The sequence below is a fragment of the Podarcis gaigeae genome, assembly GCF_964106915.1.
Source record: "Podarcis gaigeae genome assembly, chromosome: 4".
Classification (NCBI taxonomy): Eukaryota; Metazoa; Chordata; class Lepidosauria; order Squamata; family Lacertidae; genus Podarcis; species Podarcis gaigeae.
Genome location: NC_139677.1, coordinates 82277308 through 82294666, shown reverse-complemented (window position 1 = coordinate 82294666; position 17359 = coordinate 82277308). Strand labels below are relative to the sequence as shown.

Here is a 17359-nt window from a genome sequence, read left to right as displayed (position 1 = left end):
AGCCTAAAAAATAAGGACTTCTCAAAGTAGGCATGAAAGAACAAATCTAATGACTGAAATAATCTAAAGGGAGCACAAGGAGCTCCATTTTTACTGTTATTATTTTTGAAAAACCAACCCGTCTTCTTTTAGATGTATAAATCGACTGGAGTATTAGATGACCAGATTCAGTTAATATTTTGATGAAGAAAATTATTTTTCACCTTTTAGCTGCTGGCCCTAAAGCCAGTGTTTTTCTTTAATCCGCCCAGATTTCTTAAATAAAAAACTAAGAACAAATCTCTAACACAGCCTGATCACTTGCAAGGTATTATTTTTTTATGACTATGCATAAATTTGGAAGGGGTAAATTTGCTAAAATACAAAGCAAGGATATCCTTTACCCCCCACAGCCTTAAACCCAGCAATCCAAAACCATTTCACGATGTTCTTTTATCACATGGGCTAGGTTCACTACCAGAATACTTAGGAAGAATGTTAAGTATATTGGAAAGCACAGTGAGAGCTTGTACTTATATAGTGTGATGGGCCTCTAACATTAACAACCTTGAATTGTTTGTACAGTACAGTAGAAATTAAACCTACTGCATTATAGATGTGATATGCTCTGTGGCCCATTTATGTGAGCAAGGAAGTCTTGTAACTGCAGCTTTCCCATGGGTAGCATTTTATAGATCATATAAACCTAATTCTCAGATTATGGAAGCCTAGATTATTAGGAACCAAGTTATACTGAATCATATCATTGGTCCATCTAGATCAATATTCTGTCAGCAGCTCTTCAGGTTTTCAGATGGGGGTCTCTCCCAGCCATGCCTGGAGATTCTGGAGATTGAACCTGGTACCTTCTGTACTCAAGAGTATAAGCTCTGCCACTGAGCTAATTAGACTTAATAAGCATATAAGGAAGCTTTGTATATTCACATTGTGGTGAAATATTTTCTTGATTGATTTGACAGCACTGAATGTCTTGTGTTTTTAACTATGCATAGCTACAGAAATTGCTTACTATGGACCCAATAAAGAGAATTACCTCAGAACAGGCTATGCAGGATCCTTATTTCTTAGAAGATCCACTTCCTACATCTGAGTAAGTGGTCAGTTTAATAGATACTATCTGTGCAGCTCTTTAAATGCTTTATTGCTTTCAGTGTCACGGCGTGACTTGGTGGGTGTGGAATGGAGGAATGTTCTGAAAATAACAAGTGAGATGCTCCTTCTTGATAAGTTATAAGAAATGGCTTTACTGTGCCATTTGCCATTTTGAAGTAATATTCCTATTAATCTTGTCCTGAGCCTTTGATCCCATTAGTCATAGCAATAATCCTGTTATTCACTGACAGGTTGATTATGCATGCTATAGATCTTCATAGTCAACCGCTAACTGCCTGCAGGTCCACTTGAAATTACAGATGGCATTCTATAATTAGTTTATATTTATTTGTAAACTTGGTGGGTGGACTATGGTGAAGATGGGGACCGCCTTCCAACTTCACAACCAAAGTCTGGATGTAGAGCATATTCACTTTCTTTGTTTTTAAATATAACGGTTTGCTTTTTAAACATCCGTATTCTCAATATGTAGACAAGACTTTAAAGTATTTGAAAAACATGACTATTTCTTTTGTGTCAAAGAATATTTCACTGGCAAGTCGGTAAAACTATTTCAACCTTAATTTGATGATTTATGCACCCAATTTGCTTTCTGATGTTTTACACATATGTATGTGCTGCTCGGTCCCAGCGCCTGCCAACCTAGCAGTTCAAAAGCACCTCCGGGTGCAAGTAGATAAATAGGGACCGCTTACCAGCGGGAAGGTAAACGGTGTTTCCGTGTGCGGCTCTGGCTCGCCAGAGCAGCGATGTCACGCTGGCCACGTGACCCGGAAGTGTCTCCGGACAGCACTGGCCCCTGGCCTCTTGAGTGAGATGGGCGCACAACCCCAGAGTCTGTCAAGACTGGCCCATACGGGCAGGGGTACCTTTACCTTTACCTTTTTATGTGCAATGGGTGCAGCGTTTCTGAAAATGAAATTCACAGGCACATATTGACTTTGGAACAAACTTGGTTTTCTTCCATCATATGATTTGTTTGGTGTAGCCTAAACTGCCCTTGGAAAATATCCCTTTCTTCTTTAAATCACAAATTGGTATCTCAACTTATTAGAAAAATCTTTAGATACTAATAGCTACAGAGATCTGTATGAAAAACAATAGGTATAATTGCCCATCAGTTAAACTGTGCAAACACTGCCAAAAACATAACATTTTGCAAAAAATATTCTGTCCCTACTAATTATGGACAGGAAAGGAGGTAGAGTATGGAAGACACATCAATGACCCCTGATCTCACAATTTTAAAACAACAGGATGAATATGCACAGCATTCAGTCTTTGGTTGTGAAGACTAAAGGTAGCCTTTTTTTGTGTGTAGAAGCAGAATAAAATATGCAAAAACTGCAAATAACTGCAATTTCAATATCTTCTGCAATCTACTTGGTGGACCTCTACATCACTAATGACCTGATTTTTAAAAAAATGCAGATTTTTATAAAATCTTTCATGACTAATTCCTCTTATTTGTTCCAGTTCAAAGTGTGTACTGATTACATATTTTGGTCTCATTGCCCCAACTTGTTAGGCAAGGCAAAACACAGCCAGAGGGGTTATACATTCCAGTCCCATAGCAGAATATGAATACTAAACTGAAGAGCTTTAAAGAGGCTATCAGAAGTACTTGACCTACTTGAAAGGTATAAATAGGCTGCAGAACTTATTGTGTGTAAGTCAGTATACCCAATAAACTCTGTATACAATACCAAGTAAACAAGCACAGTGGTCTGAAGCTGTATGATGTATTCTGCATCAGAAGCTAAGGAGCTTATTGCTGGCCTTGTAAACTTCATAGGAGATCGCCTAGGACCATTTCTAAGCTGTTTTGAGCTCCTCAGAGGAAGAGTGGAGTATTAGTGTAATAACATAAATGTGCAACATAATAGCGTGGTGTCCCTGGGCCTTTCTGAGGAATGTTTTATCTCTCTTTACCTCAACACTCCATGGGAGAGATTACTAGTAAACTGGATTTGAATGGGTGTTTAGTGAATTCAGTTTCACTGCTGGGAGTAAATCCACCCTAACACATACTGGTCTAAACTATTGCTTCTTCTATCACCCACTGTAGAACTCTGCAATATCAATTACTTCTGATACATATCTTTCTGGATTCTTATTCTGCCATCTTTCTATCTCTTATCATCACCATACAAGTCCCCAAAAGGGTTGTCCCACCCAAATTAATGGGGACCCTAGTAGCTATTTGAAATATTTGTTTAAAGTGTTTTTTGGTGGGTTGTTTTTTTTTTTTTTTAGCAAACCTGAGCCCCTTTATACTCCCTTTATTCCTCAACAATTATGGCATCCGTTGTCATGTGGTATTCCATCTTTCCCCTACATTTTCTGGGTTGTTTTTTTAAATAAACCTTTAACTTGCATTTAACTTTCTAAGCTATCAGGAGTCTGATTTGCCCTGTTGAAATCAATAAGAAAGTGAAACTATCAAATGCCTGAGTTAACATTGATAGGGCAAACATACAACCCTGACTCTCTTATTTATAATACTCATTTTTTTTTATGGCTATTAGACTTTTGGGGTACATCCCTCCCCCCCCCCCCCCCCCGCCCGGCACCAGTATTCACTTAGACAGTCACTAGGAGCCCAGTATTTCACTTAGACATTTTTTGGATTTTGTTTTTCTCTTTTGTTAATGAGCCCACTTTTTCACTTATGCATTTCTTCTGTTTCTCCTATAGGGCTTCCTTGATAGCCCACTGAGGAATTTAAGTTAATATGTGCTCCAATAGCTTTTCGGTTGGAATATGTTTTTGGAATGTGATACCAATAAGATTTCTACCACCCTTCATCAACAGATCTCAGGGGCAGTTCACAAGACGAAATTAATCATTATTTCCAGCTAGGACTTTTAAAGTGGTCCATTGGTCACAACAGCAGGCTGATACAGTAAAAAAAGAAAAGCATGAGAATTAAAACTTGAATATTCAAAGAAGATTGGCACAGCCCCTCTACAAAGATTATATGCAGATGTATGGGGGTGAAATGGGCTACTGCTTTCTGATTGGCTTTTATTTGCTGTTCTTTTTTAATGTTGCACATGTTGCTACTGTTAATTTTAAACAGACCTACAGATAGAGTATAAATCAAATGATAATGGCTTACATGGTCACAGGTAGGTGATCCATAACAGTTGTCCTTACGTTAGATATGCAGTCTCTTCACTGATTCCTTAGCAAAAAGTTCAACATGGAATTGGGAAACGTGGAACTGAAGACAGCTTGCATTAACTTTAGCTTTATTTTCATGGGAAATATTACTTGAAAATAAAACTATGGTACAAAATAGGTTAGGGGGCAAGACATATGAGCAAGAAGAGATGAATCATCATACAATTTAGTATTTCCAGTCTTGTATAGAAATGGGGCATAGCATTTTTCAGCTTGTCTTAGCCAGAAAAACGTGTTTGGGATGACTTGCTGGTATATGGTAAAAACAGCTAGGAAACTGTGTCACTTGGCTTCTTAGTAAAATGGAGGCTTACAAGTCTATGCCCAGGCAAACTTGTGCTTGGCCTGTAATATAGTACATTACAGTGGTACCTCGGGTTAAGTACTTAATTCGTTCCGGAGGTCCATTCTTAACCTGAAGCACCACTTTAGCTAAAGTGCCGCCGCGCCGCCAGAGCACGATTTCTGTTCTCATCCTGAAGCAAAGTTCTTAATCCAGGGTACTATTTCTGGGTGTAACCTGAAGTGAATGTAACCCAAGGTACCACTGTACTAAACTCTTCATTATAAGCAGTGTATTTAGTTGATAGCTGGAGATATTCTCTCTTACTGAAGAAACTGATAGCCTTTCAGAACAAACTGTCATACTTGGAACACTTCAAAGACTAAAGTCACTTCCTAAAAGACTAAAATCACAAATGGCAAGTGACACCTAAAGCAGCTTGAACCAGGATGAAAACCATTTTATTACCATTATTAATTATGGGGCACACTTTTTTCTAGTAGGGACTTATGCTCTTTGCTTACACACACAAAATGATTGCTTCCTTTTGCTTTTGTGTTTGCAGTGTGTTTGCAGGTTGTCAAATCCCATACCCAAAACGAGAATTTTTAACTGAAGAAGAGCCTGATGATAAAGGAGACAAAGTAGGTATTTATTTGAAGGTTAAGATGAGAGAAATACATTTAGGAGGTGTATTTTGTTAATCAGGTTGGACAATTTTATAATTACCAAGTTGTTAAGGCAGTCATATTTATGATAGGGTTAATGGATCTGATTTCAGGCATTTAAGTTACTGAGAGTACATGATTTATTATTCCATACTTTTACATATATGTCCCTGATTGTTGCTACTACTTTTATTGAACCATTTCCTGCCAAGATAAGAATGGTAGCATAAAATAAATTAATAATATGAGATGAAGATTAATTAATTTGGATAGAATTTAACATTAATTATGGGTCATTCCAACTCTATACATCAGACATGGCAAGAAGTTGAGAACTTCTGCAACATTTCAGTTTACATAAATAATATAGAAAAATAATAATATCAGTAATCATATCTGATCCATGGCCTGTAGAATAATAAGGTTTAGAGCATTTTCATGGTACCTAATTTGAAGTCTTTTTATTATCTGCAACTCTAGAAAGTGATGATTCCAAGTTCCTTTCATGTTAACTTATTTTGAATAAGGCTATAATCCTAAAATGCATAGTTGAAAATATGGCAAATAATTTGGGATTACCTCTGAATAAATAGTTATGATAGGGCTGTATGGTATGTTTATATTTGCATACTTAGGTGGAAATAGTAAAGTAATTATTATTAAGTAATTAGTGGCTTTGTGCCTGACTTAGCCTTACACAAGACTGGATGCTTCCTACCCATGAACTCCTTCTGAGCTGTATCTTACATTTTTTTCTTTAACAAATTGAGAAGAACCAGCAGCAGGGCAATAACCACACAAATGGAACTGGTCATCCAGGGAACCAAGACAACAGTCATACGCAAGGGCCTCCCTTGAAAAAAGTGAGAGTTGTTCCTCCTACCACTACCTCAGGTGGACTTATCATGACCTCAGATTATCAGGTATTTCTGTTTTCAGCTTTCAGTTTTCTTATGGTACTGTGAATCATTTATATTAGCTGTTATGTCCATACCTACTAAAAGTTGTGTTTTTAAAATCTATTTCAATATATGTTTTAATTGTTAAACGCAACTGATTCAAGTCAAAAGGCACCACTGGAGACCTGCACAGTGTGTCATTGCTAACTAGTTCAGTTCATACATCATGCCACACTGTGGTATGAAGAAGTTGAACTGTGGTTTGAGCTTCAAAACAGATAATGGACAACCCGTGGTTTAGAGCTGTTGGTCTGGTTTCATTTCCCACCCTCTTAACAATTAGCTACATACATTAAGTTGAATCCATGGTACAACAATCTCTAGAGCTGTAGAAATAGCTGTCATAGTTGCCATTTCCATCATGTTAAACATGGCAGCATTTGACCAGCCACATATGTAATATTCTCTCTCTCTCTCCTCCAATGCGTTGCTCAGCGTTCCAATCCCCATGCTGCCTATCCAAACCCTGGACCAAGCACATCACAGCCACAGAGCAGCATGGGATATTCAACTACCTCCCAGCAGCCTCCACAGTACTCTCACCAGACGCACCGGTACTGAGCTGCACCTAAATAAAGTCAATGCACTGTTGCTAAGGCTGCAGGACTGGCCGTGCTGCTGTCTGCCTGGAACCTGGCGTTGGGCTGCAAGAATGTACTGTAAACTATCACATTTTCAAAATGTCTGATAGCCAAGTTCCACTACTTTTCACAGGCTGGGAGTGGTGGCTCCCTCAGATTGTACCCATTATGGAATTAGACTTGAAAAGAAAGTACTAGCACAGTTTGTGTTGTGGATATGCTACTTCCATAGTTTACTTGACATGGTTCAGACTGACCAATGCATTGTTTTCAGTGACAGTCTGTAGCAGTTGAAGCTGTGAAATGTGCTAGGGGCAAGCATTTTTGTTGTTGTGAATTCTATTGATGTTAACAACGTTATCTGACCAATAGTACGCAAAATCTCTTTAACTGGTATTTGAAGCATACAGTATGTGTTAATGAGATGAAAGCAAACTAACCGTGGCTCCAATTGAGAATTTTTTTTATATACATTGACTTTTAGTGACTTTTTTGTGGGTTGATTCATTTTCCACATTGATCAATGTTTTATGACCAACAAATTTGCTAGAGAGAGATTTTTTTAAAGACACAAAAAATGAGCATTTTTCCAGCAGATTTACAAGCCTCCCAAAGATTAATTTTCAGCATATGTTTATTTTGTTCTCAAATCTATGACTTGACTGGTATTAAAGCTGCTATTTGATAGTAAATGAGTGTGTTACTGAGATAAACCTGTTTGGTTCAGCAACCAACTAAAATGATTGTCATAGACAGTGTTTTATTTTTCCTGTTGGTGTTAACTGATTTGTGAGCATGCTTGGAATTTTAAAAAAAGCATGAGTGACGTTCCCTGCAAACAAACAAGCAGTGCAGCATTCATTCGGATATTTTTGTCATGATTTTTTGAGAGCTGGCTTGATGTAGTGGATTTTAAATTTTAATTATTTTTAAATATGTTCGCACGTTGCTTTAGGGTCTCCCTTATTAAAGCAAAGGATTAAGGTGTTAGGAGAACCTTAGAATTTGAGGAAAAACTATACCATACAATGTACTGTATCAAACTATTTTACATGAATGACGCAGGTATTCTGAATTTTAAAAGAAATCAACATTGTTAAAAACAAGGTGTTACATAATAAAATTATTTTTCATAAATCTGCATATGATTTTGCTTGTGCTTTTGTCAGTTGATGCTAAGAAAATACACACTTGGCCTATACAGTGGTAACTCAGGTTAAGAACTTAATTCGTTCTGGAGGTCTGTTCTTAACCTGAAACTGTTCTTAACCTGAGGTACCACCTTAGCTAATGGGGGCCTCCCGCTGCCGCTGCGCCGCCACCGCACGATTTCTGTTCTCATCCTGAACTAAAGTTCTTAACCCAAGGTACTATTTCTGGGTGTGCGGAGTCTGTAACCTGAAGCATCTGTAGCCTAAAGTGTGTGTAACCCAAGGTAAAGGGTAAAGGGACCCCTGACCATTAGGTCCAGTCGCAGACGACTCTGGGGTTGCAGCACTCATCTCACTTTATTGGCCAAGGGAGCCGGCGTACAGCTTCCGGTCATGTGGCCAGCATGACTAAGCCACTTCTGGTGAACCAGAGCAGCTCACGGAAACGCTGTTTACCTTCCCGCTGGAGCAGTACCTATTTGTCTACTTGCACTTTGATGTGCTTTCAAACTGCTAGGTTGGCAGGAGCAGGGACCGAGCAACAGGAGGTCACCCCATAGTGGGGATTCGAACCGCCGACCTTCTGATCGGCAAGCCCTAGGCTCTGTGGTTTAGACCACAGCGCCACCCGCGTCCCGAGGTACCACTGTATAATAAAAGCAGTTGAGGTGAGGGAAAAGCACCTCATTTAACATAACACAAGCTGTCTTGTACAGGATCAGACCAGTGGCCATTTAGTCCAGTGTTGTCTACCCTGAAAAGCAGGAGCTCTCCAAGGTCTCCAGCAAAGCTCTTCCACTGCAGTGCTATCTGTAACCCCTCACCTGTAAAAATGCTGCAGAACATATTGTCTCTAGGGGAAATAATTCCTATTGGTAATCTAAAGAGTTTCAACCTTTCCTTCGACTTTTTTTTCCCCCACTGGTTCCTTGGCTGCATATTTAAGGTAAGTATGGTTTAATATATGGGACACAGGTGGCGCTGTGGGTTAAAGCCTCAGCGCTTAGGACTTGCCGATCGAAAGGTCGGCGGTTCGAATCCCTGCGGCGGGGTGCGTTCCCGCTGCTCGGTCCCAGCGCCTGCCAACCTAGCAGTTCGAAAGCACCTCCGGGTGCAAGTAGATAAATAGGGACCGCTTACCAGCGGGAAGGTAAACGGCGTTTCCGTGTGCGGCTCTGGCTCACCAGAGCAGCGATGTCACGCTGGCCACGTGACCCGGAAGTGTCTCCGGACAGCGCTGGCCCCTGGCCTCTTAAGTGAGATGGGCGCACAACCCCAGAGTCTGTCAAGACTGGCCCGTACGGGCAGGGGTACCTTTACCTTTACCTATGGTTTAATATAGTATATATGCAGTAGTGCATGCCAGAACAGCCCAATCTCATATTTGTGACCACTGCTTTCCTAGCTCAGCACTTCTTACAGGGATTATCTTCCTGCTCCAGTCAAAATACATTCCTCATCCTTTCTGAACTAGTCATGGGTTATCGACTGCCAACAGAAGTGATGGCCATGAAATAGAATTGTGTGGGTCTCCTTTACCTGTGTTACCAACACTTATCCATGCTCTGTGTGGGAAGAGGAATGAGTTGGCTACTGTTTCCTACTTGTCTACATTACTGAAAGCCTCACCCAGGAACTGTGTAAAGAACAAAATGCATTGGGCACTGTTTCTACCAGTCAACATTTCAACTGTGGAAGGCATTAACTGGGCTGTGGGTAGCAGGCCTTTTGTAAAAAATATTGTGCAAGTGAAAGCTTTGGGGGTGGGGAATGTGCAGTTCCCAAAACATTTGTGCAGTTCAAATTTCAAATAATAAAAAATTTAGCTGATGTGGAAAGTGACAGCATGAGAAGCAAAGTGAGTAGCCAAGCCATCTTCAAGGGTATCCATTTCTCTTCCCCCTGCCAAAGACACTCTGCAAAGACACCACTGCTACACTCCATGAAACGTTCATCAATGTTTCTGAGATCATGGGGGCTCCTTTCTTGACAAATCAGGAAGCAACAATGTCAGTGTTCTGGCATGGGTGGTAATGCCAGGAAATACCTAATATGGCATTCTTAACAGGGATTGCTGAACTGTGTTTTGAGCATCTGGGCTTCCCCTTCCCTTTGTTCTTTATAAGGGGTGGCTCCGTGGTAGAGCATCTGACTTTCACATACAAGGTCTCAGGTTCTAACCCTGATATCTCAAGATAAGATTGGGAATGCCCCTGCCTGAGACCCTGGAGGACTGTTGCTGGTCAGGGTAGACAGCATTGAGCTTGATGGACCTAATGGTCAGATTTTATATGGCATCTTCCTGTGTTGTTCATTTTTAAAATATTTCTCCAAATAACATTTAATTGGAGTTCATGATATCTCTTGTTTGAAGCTTGAATATAACACCCACCTGCATTAGTGCTGTCAGATTCACAGTTGTGAAGATTTCCTGCCACTCTAAGCTTGTAAGTGTGATGGAATGTGTGCAGATTATATATAGATATACACAAAGATTCTCGCACAGCTAGATTGCCACACACACACAGATTGGTAAGACAGACACACAGTTACACAGCAGGAGAGAAAATGTAGAAGCATGTTGCCACAAGGTGCTATATTGTGTGGAGTGGACACCATGCCCATGAATACAGTGGTCCGTGGCATTGGGCCCCACCAAGAAAAGAATCCTGGATACATTACAAGTCAGTCTAATTTTTCCCTTTGGATTTGAAGAGACAAAAATCGGAACGTAATGCTTCTGATGTAAAAAAAGATATTTAAAAAAAGATGCTTTTGAAAATATATGTGCATATTTAGGTATTTTCTCCCCACCAGCTGTAGGAAGAAATGCAATGAGAAAGAAGGGGACTCTGCCCTTGGGCTTTTCAGTCTTTAAAAGGCCGTGCATTTACTCTAATACTCTTTTTACTTGCATATGAAGGGATGCTATAAAACTCAGCTTTGGCTTTTAACTCTGAAATATCATGTTGAATATTTCTGCCGCTAATAAATATTTGACATAACTGCACTCCAGAGATGGTTGCTGCTGAGGGTGGGCCATTGTGTTCCCCACTAACAGAAATGGGTAAATTGCTGCTTTAGAAATCCAGGCTCCTGATGTATGGTTTCTGTCATAAGCAAAATGCCTTTGGGTGATGTGCATTTAATAGAGGGAGGTTAATATGTTGGTGATTTATCTCATTGTGGTAAAATCATGCTTGGAAGTCGGTAATCCCAGGAGCTACATTTAAAAGCATTCAATAAAGAAGATTTAATAGAGCTGCTAGCACTAGTGAAGGGTTCAAGGATTTTAGAGGCAGCAATCTTTATATAAAAGGAAACGATAGGCCAATAAAAGAGTCAGGAGTCTTTTCCTATGGAAAGCCTATTGGCCTCTACAGTTTTAGTAGGGCAGCTGTTAAGACAGAATATCAATAGGTTATGAGTTACTTACACTGGCTTTTAAGGCCAATGGCTAAAGCTGACCTAGAAACATCCCTGTTCAGAGGCTGTATTTCTTGGGATGCCAAATGCTAGACACAATTAGGAAAGCCACCACACAACCTGCTTGTGAACTTCCAGGAGGCATGTGGTTTGGCTGCTGTTGAAAATGTAATATTGGGTTAAATGGAGGCTCATCTGATCCAACAAGAGAATTCTGAGCCTCCTTAGGCTTAGCTTTTGTGGTGCAAAACTTCCCCTGATCACATCAAAATGCATTAAGACACCTGAGCTTTCTGAATAAATCATACAAAATATTCCTACAGGGCTCTATTTAGTATGGGATTTACATCTCTTGCCTCTTCATGTTTAAAGATGAGATGATAAAATACTTGAGAGAAGGATTATATATCACTAGGCAAAGTCCCATTTTTTGGATAAGAGTGATTAGGACTTAACTTCTTTTAAAAGGGTAAATCAAAAGTGGAGGGGGTGGTAAGGTAAATAGAAATAAAAGTACCCACTTCACTTTGAGAAGTAATGAAGAATCTGTAATCTGCATCTTCCAATATCAAGAAAGCTTTTGGAATTGTTTATTTAACTTACATAGATGTCTAGTGCATCCCTGGTGGTGATTAAATCTCAATCAAGGCAAAACTAACAACAAAAGCTGGAGACAGTTTAAAAAGCTGAAAAATGTAAAGAAGAAAGAAGTAGTTTGACGAAAATAAACCAGTGATTTAGATTATGTACAGTAATTTCTCTCACCCTGCTCCTTTGCTTTACATGAAATATTTTGGGTAAAATACTTAAATTGGAACTTTGGGTATGCTGCAAACTAAGAATTTATTTTTAAAATTATAAACCACCTTTTGTTCAAAAATAGCAGAATATTCCTCCCTCCTGCAGTGATTCCCAAAGCGTTTTTTGGGGGGATGACATTGTGCCCTGTGCTATGCCATGGACTTTTGGGGATGTGCCCTCTCTGCCCTCAGAGATCTCTAAATAGATGTGCTTTGGGAAAACTGGGGCTGGGGTGAAGAGATATAGCATAATTCCTCAAGAAAGATTGGGTAGGATGCCAGTACTTAATAATCACTTTAATTCCAGTCACTGGAAAAGGCATACATCCACATATATTTTAAAATTCCTCTCCCAAATAAATGTGATTGAAGTGCTCATGAAAATAATTAACTGTGATTAAAAGCTAGACCTCTCTGTTGAAACAAAAGATTCCAGCCTCTTTTCTCTCCAGCTCTGGGCGTTTCTCCAGTCTGCTTCATTTTATTTTGCAGGGTGGGAGAGAAATGGTTGTGCAGTTTTTGGACAAGTGAGACCACAGGGCAACTTGGGATCTTCAGGAGTCCCAGATTCTACTTGGAAATGTGAATATCTCTGAATCACCTTGATTCACCTTGTAATCCACACAGCACGTCCAGAACTGATGCATACTCTTAGCCATTACATCGGGGGGGGGAACCTTTGTGGGTCCACAGGAGGGGGGAAAACTGGTTTGTTTTTGTTCTTATTTTTATTATGTATTTTGTGTTTTTTTCTATTGCAATTTTATGTTGTGAACTGCCCTAAGATGTATGGATGAAGGGCAGTATACATCATCATCACCATCATCATCATCATAGATCTTTACCCAGCACTAACTTTGATGTTACATAATTTACGGGTAGATTGCCCCACCAGTCACAATCCCTTGCATGGGGCTCCCAAGCTTGCGAACCACAGTGCAAAGGGCATTGCAAGCCTCCCAACCATCTCCTTTCTGCAATATCAGATGTCAAAAAGGGAGGAGAGGGGGTTTCTCAAACCATTCTGCAAGCCTCCTCCCGCTTCACCTTACCGTTCCCTTCTTGCGCAAGGTGTGCTCCTACTGCCCATTCACATGGGGGGCAGGGTTACAAAGACGCCTTGCTCTAGCAAAGTAGCAATTGGAAGCCCACTTTAGGATCCCGAGGATTCTTTTGAAGACACGTCTTTAACCTGCCTCACACTAACATCATGCATGCCAGCGGGTGTAGGACAGGTGGGTGTGGCTCCCCCAAAATGGCCTAGTGAGCCAAGTTTGGCCCATAGACCAGACGTTCCCCACCCTGCATCACATCAAGCTACAGGAAAGGAAGGAAAAGACATGATGCAGGGCCAGTTCATCTGAGGGTCCACCCCAACTGGCCAGCAGAAGTGATAATGAAGAACTTGTTCCTGAGTTTGCTTATTTCCTCAGCTCCCCCAGTCCATTTTCCTTTTGTGTTGTGTCTTTTTATATCGTAAGCCAGAGGGCAGGGACTATCTTGTTTTGTTGTTGATGTTGTTTAGTTGTTTAGTCGTGTCCGACTCTTTGTGACCCCATGGACCAGAGCACGCCAGGCCCTCCTGTCTTCCACTGCCTCCCGCAGTTTGGTCAAACTCATGTTGGTAGCTTCGAGAACACAGTCCAACTATCTTGTCCTCCGTCGTCCCCTTCTCCTTGTGCCCTCAGTCTTTACCAACATCAGGGTCTTTTCCAGGGAGTCTTCTCTTCTCATGAGGTGGCCAAAGTATTGGAGCCTCAGCTTCAGGATCTGTCCTTCCAGTGAGCACCCAGGGCTGATTTCCTTAAGAATGGATAGGTTTGATCTTCTTGCAGTCCATCGGACTCTCAAGAGTCTCCTCCAGCACCATAATTCAAAAGCATCAATTCTTCGGCAATCAGCCTTCTTTATGGTCTTGTTTTAGAGAACTACAAGTCACTCTGAGAACTCTCTTTGACTGAAGGGTGAAAATTCTTTAAATAAATAAAAGATTGTAGGTGGGAACAGAGTCATGCTTCTCAAGCCTAAGCACATTGGATTTCATACATATACAGTACGGCAAATGCAAACATTACACCCAACAAAGGTATCTGGCAGGGCAGGTGCATCCAGTAGGTGGGGTGGGGTGCAAAGGCATAATCCTCAGCCATGTGCAGAGAGGAAATTAGAGCGAAAGAATCGCCCAGTCCAGGTCCTCCTCTCACATTTCCAGAGTAGCTCTACAACTCTGAACCAGGAGTGCAAAACATTTGAATACCTCACGTTTCAATTTCAAGTTCACAAGGTGCATTTCTTTCCTAAATCCACTAGAGGGCAAATATCAATGGTACTGTACAGTACTTTAAGAACAGCAGGCTTTTAAACTACATTATATACACAGTGTTTTTCTGCAGAAATATCAGTTAAGCCAAATAGTATGTATATGGGATGGTCTCTAATGGTCTCTAATGTCAGTCCTGGTCAGGGTAGTAGACCCATTAAAAATAATGGCTATGATTAAATTAGGTTGATTAAGTTCAATGGGTCTACTCTGATGAAGACATTGGATACTCCTAAGGAAGACAATTGGATACAACTTACAGATTTCAGTTTTTTCTTTATGAAAGCAATAACTATTTTAATCAGCTGCTCTGTATTAAATACTACTACTTTTGTGGGGTTATGTTAATAAAGAATTGATTAAAGAGCAAGTTTTTAAATTGTTCCACTCCCCTACAGGGCACAGTCCTCTACTTGAACAGAAGTCCCCTTCGCCCAGCTTGTCCAGAGTTTTGGTTTGGGCTGCCATCAGCATGCTGATGACACCCAACTCTATCTGTTGATGGATGGCCATCCTGACTCGGCCCCAGACACATTGATCAGATGTTTGGAAGCTGTGGCTGGATGGTTGGGAGCCGGTTGAAGTTAAATCCTTCGAAGACAGAGGTCCTTTGGCTGGGTCAGGACGATATGGGATTGGGGGGGAACTCTCATCTCTTGCGGGGGCACAATTAATGCCAGCACCGTCCGTTAAGAGTTTGGGTGTAATCTTCGACACCTCCCTTTCCATGGAGGCGCAGATTGCAGCTATAACAAAGGCAGCATCTTTTCATCTCCGGCAAGCTAAGCAGTTGGCTCCTTACCTCTCTCGCCCTGACCTAGCCACTGTGATCCACGCGACGGTCACCTCCAGACTGGATTATTGTAACTCACTCTACATGGGGCTGCCCTTGAGACTGACCCAGAAACTCCAGTGGGTGCAAAATGCCGTGGCGAGACTCCTTACGGGGTCCTCGCTGCGAGATCACATTCACCTGGTGCTATACCAGCTGCACTGGCTCCCAGTGGAGTACAGGATCAGGTTTAAGGTGCTGGTTTTAACCTTTAAAGCCCTATACGGCCTAGGACCCTCGTACCTACGGGACCGCCTCTCCTGGTATGTCCCACGGAGTGTTAGAAAAATGCCCGGGAAAGCCACCACCTTCCCAAGACACCGGGGCGTCTCTCCAGTGGTCACTCTCTGGTTGTAAATTTTCCTCAGTCCAGAGAGACTGGTGATAAGCGACCCCTCCCTCCTGAGAGGAGCACGTTCGTCTTCTGGCATCTCATAGCAGAAGAAAGACTCAATTAGTAGCTCTAAAACTACTTTATGTACAGTCTATATACAAAGAATCCATCAGCATGTCTGTGTTCTCTCAGCACCAGTACAGAACAAGCATCTCACACAGAAGAAAGTAACTTCCAATAGTCCTGAGACTTCCTGTCTCATGCTCTCAGATACTCACATGATATAAACAACCATAGTGCTACTTGCTGAGCAGCATGGTGGATAAAAATCCTAACACAGAGGTCCTTACGGTCTTCAAATAAAAACATATTGGTGATCCCGGGCCACAGGGAGGTTAGGCTGCTCCTCAACCAGAGCCAGGGCTTTTTCAGGTGTGGCCCCGATCTGGTGGAACACTCTGTCACAAGAGACTAGGGCCCTGAGGGACTTGACATCTTTCTGCAGGGCCTGCAAGACAGCTGTTCCACCAGGCCTTTGGCCAAGGCACAGTCTGACCCCCTCTCTCCTTCTGTAAACCTCATAGAACTCTACTCCAGTGGTTGCCATTAATTTGATTCTGAATTGATTTTAGAATGAATTGATTTTAGAATGTATTTCAATTAATTGACTGTGATTTTATGCAAACTGTGCTATTTTTACTGTTGTTAGCCGCTCTGAGCCCGACTTTGGCTAGTGAGGGCAGGCTATAAATAAAATTATATTATTATCATCATCATCATCATCATCATCATCATCACCCTTTCCCCCATTATTTTTTGTCAACCTGCTGCTGAAGAAGGAGGGCCAAACTAGACAGGAGTGCATCTTCGTACTTAACCTTTAGGGCTTTAAAAATGGAAATAGCAGTCACTGGGGAAGGGGGATAATAGGAGATTTCCTCCCAAATGCGAATAATAGCTTCAAAGGAACATTTTTTGGTTAGGACTGCAGCAGGGCATTAAATCCCCCCTCAAGGCCTGCTGCGATCCTGATTATGATTACAAACACCCAACAGCTGCTACTCCTGTCTAGATTGGCCCTTAGGTTGTAAGCTCCTTAGGTTAGGGGTCTAATATAATCAACTGTTTTATATTAAGAACTGCTGTTTCTATTACTACTTTAAAGTGAACATTTTATACCATTTTATGACCACCGCTTAGAGATTTGTTTGTTTGTTTAATTAATTAAGTGGTATATAAATGCTGCTAAATAAAAAATCATTTGAAACAAACCTTGCTAAGCAAACAGATTTTGGGGGCTGCTTCTTTAAAGCACTGTGTACATTGATTACAGAAATATGCTCTGTACAGGATCTTTGAAGATGGCATAGGAACTGCAGCTCAGTTACTGGCCAAGTCTAGTACATAGGTCAGTTGGTTAGGGCATGGTGCTTAGAATGCCTAGTTTGCAGGTTCAATCCCCATATGGGACAGCTGCATATTCCTGAATTGCAAGGGGTTAGACTAGATGATCCTCAGGGTCCCTTTCAACTCTACAATTCTATGATGCCTTAGAGCAGGCTGAGTGACCACTTGGCAAAGGAGTGAGTACCTGAAAATCAAAGGGATCAAGAGGCTTACAAGTAAATGGCTCCTTGGGTGTAAGGGATCCTTCAATAGCAGCACTGAGTGCTTACTGCTGGTCCTGGGTGGAACCTGAGACACCA

At 41.2% G+C, this 17359-nt stretch overlaps 1 protein-coding gene and 1 long non-coding RNA gene across 5 annotated transcripts in view; both read left to right on the top strand.

The window, feature by feature from the left end:
• CDK8 (cyclin dependent kinase 8) overlaps positions 1-7933 on the top strand; it is a gene marked incomplete at its 5' end in the record, with an annotated part of 41987 nt that extends 34054 nt beyond the window's left edge. For 3 of the 4 annotated variants that reach the window (XM_083736967.1, XM_083736965.1, XM_083736968.1), the window contains 4 exons: positions 993-1090; positions 5148-5226; positions 6021-6173; positions 6645-7933. In XM_083736967.1, the coding sequence (XP_083593093.1) occupies positions 993-1090; positions 5148-5226; positions 6021-6173; positions 6645-6770 (456 nt within the window). In that variant the 3' untranslated portion in view covers positions 6771-7933. The remainder of the gene's footprint in view (positions 1-992; positions 1091-5147; positions 5227-6020; positions 6174-6644) is intronic. The other variant, XM_083736966.1, reaches the window with a different exon arrangement.
• LOC310843884 overlaps positions 1-17359 on the top strand; it is a 190898-nt gene that overhangs the window by 107815 nt on the left and 65724 nt on the right. The window lies entirely within an intron of this gene.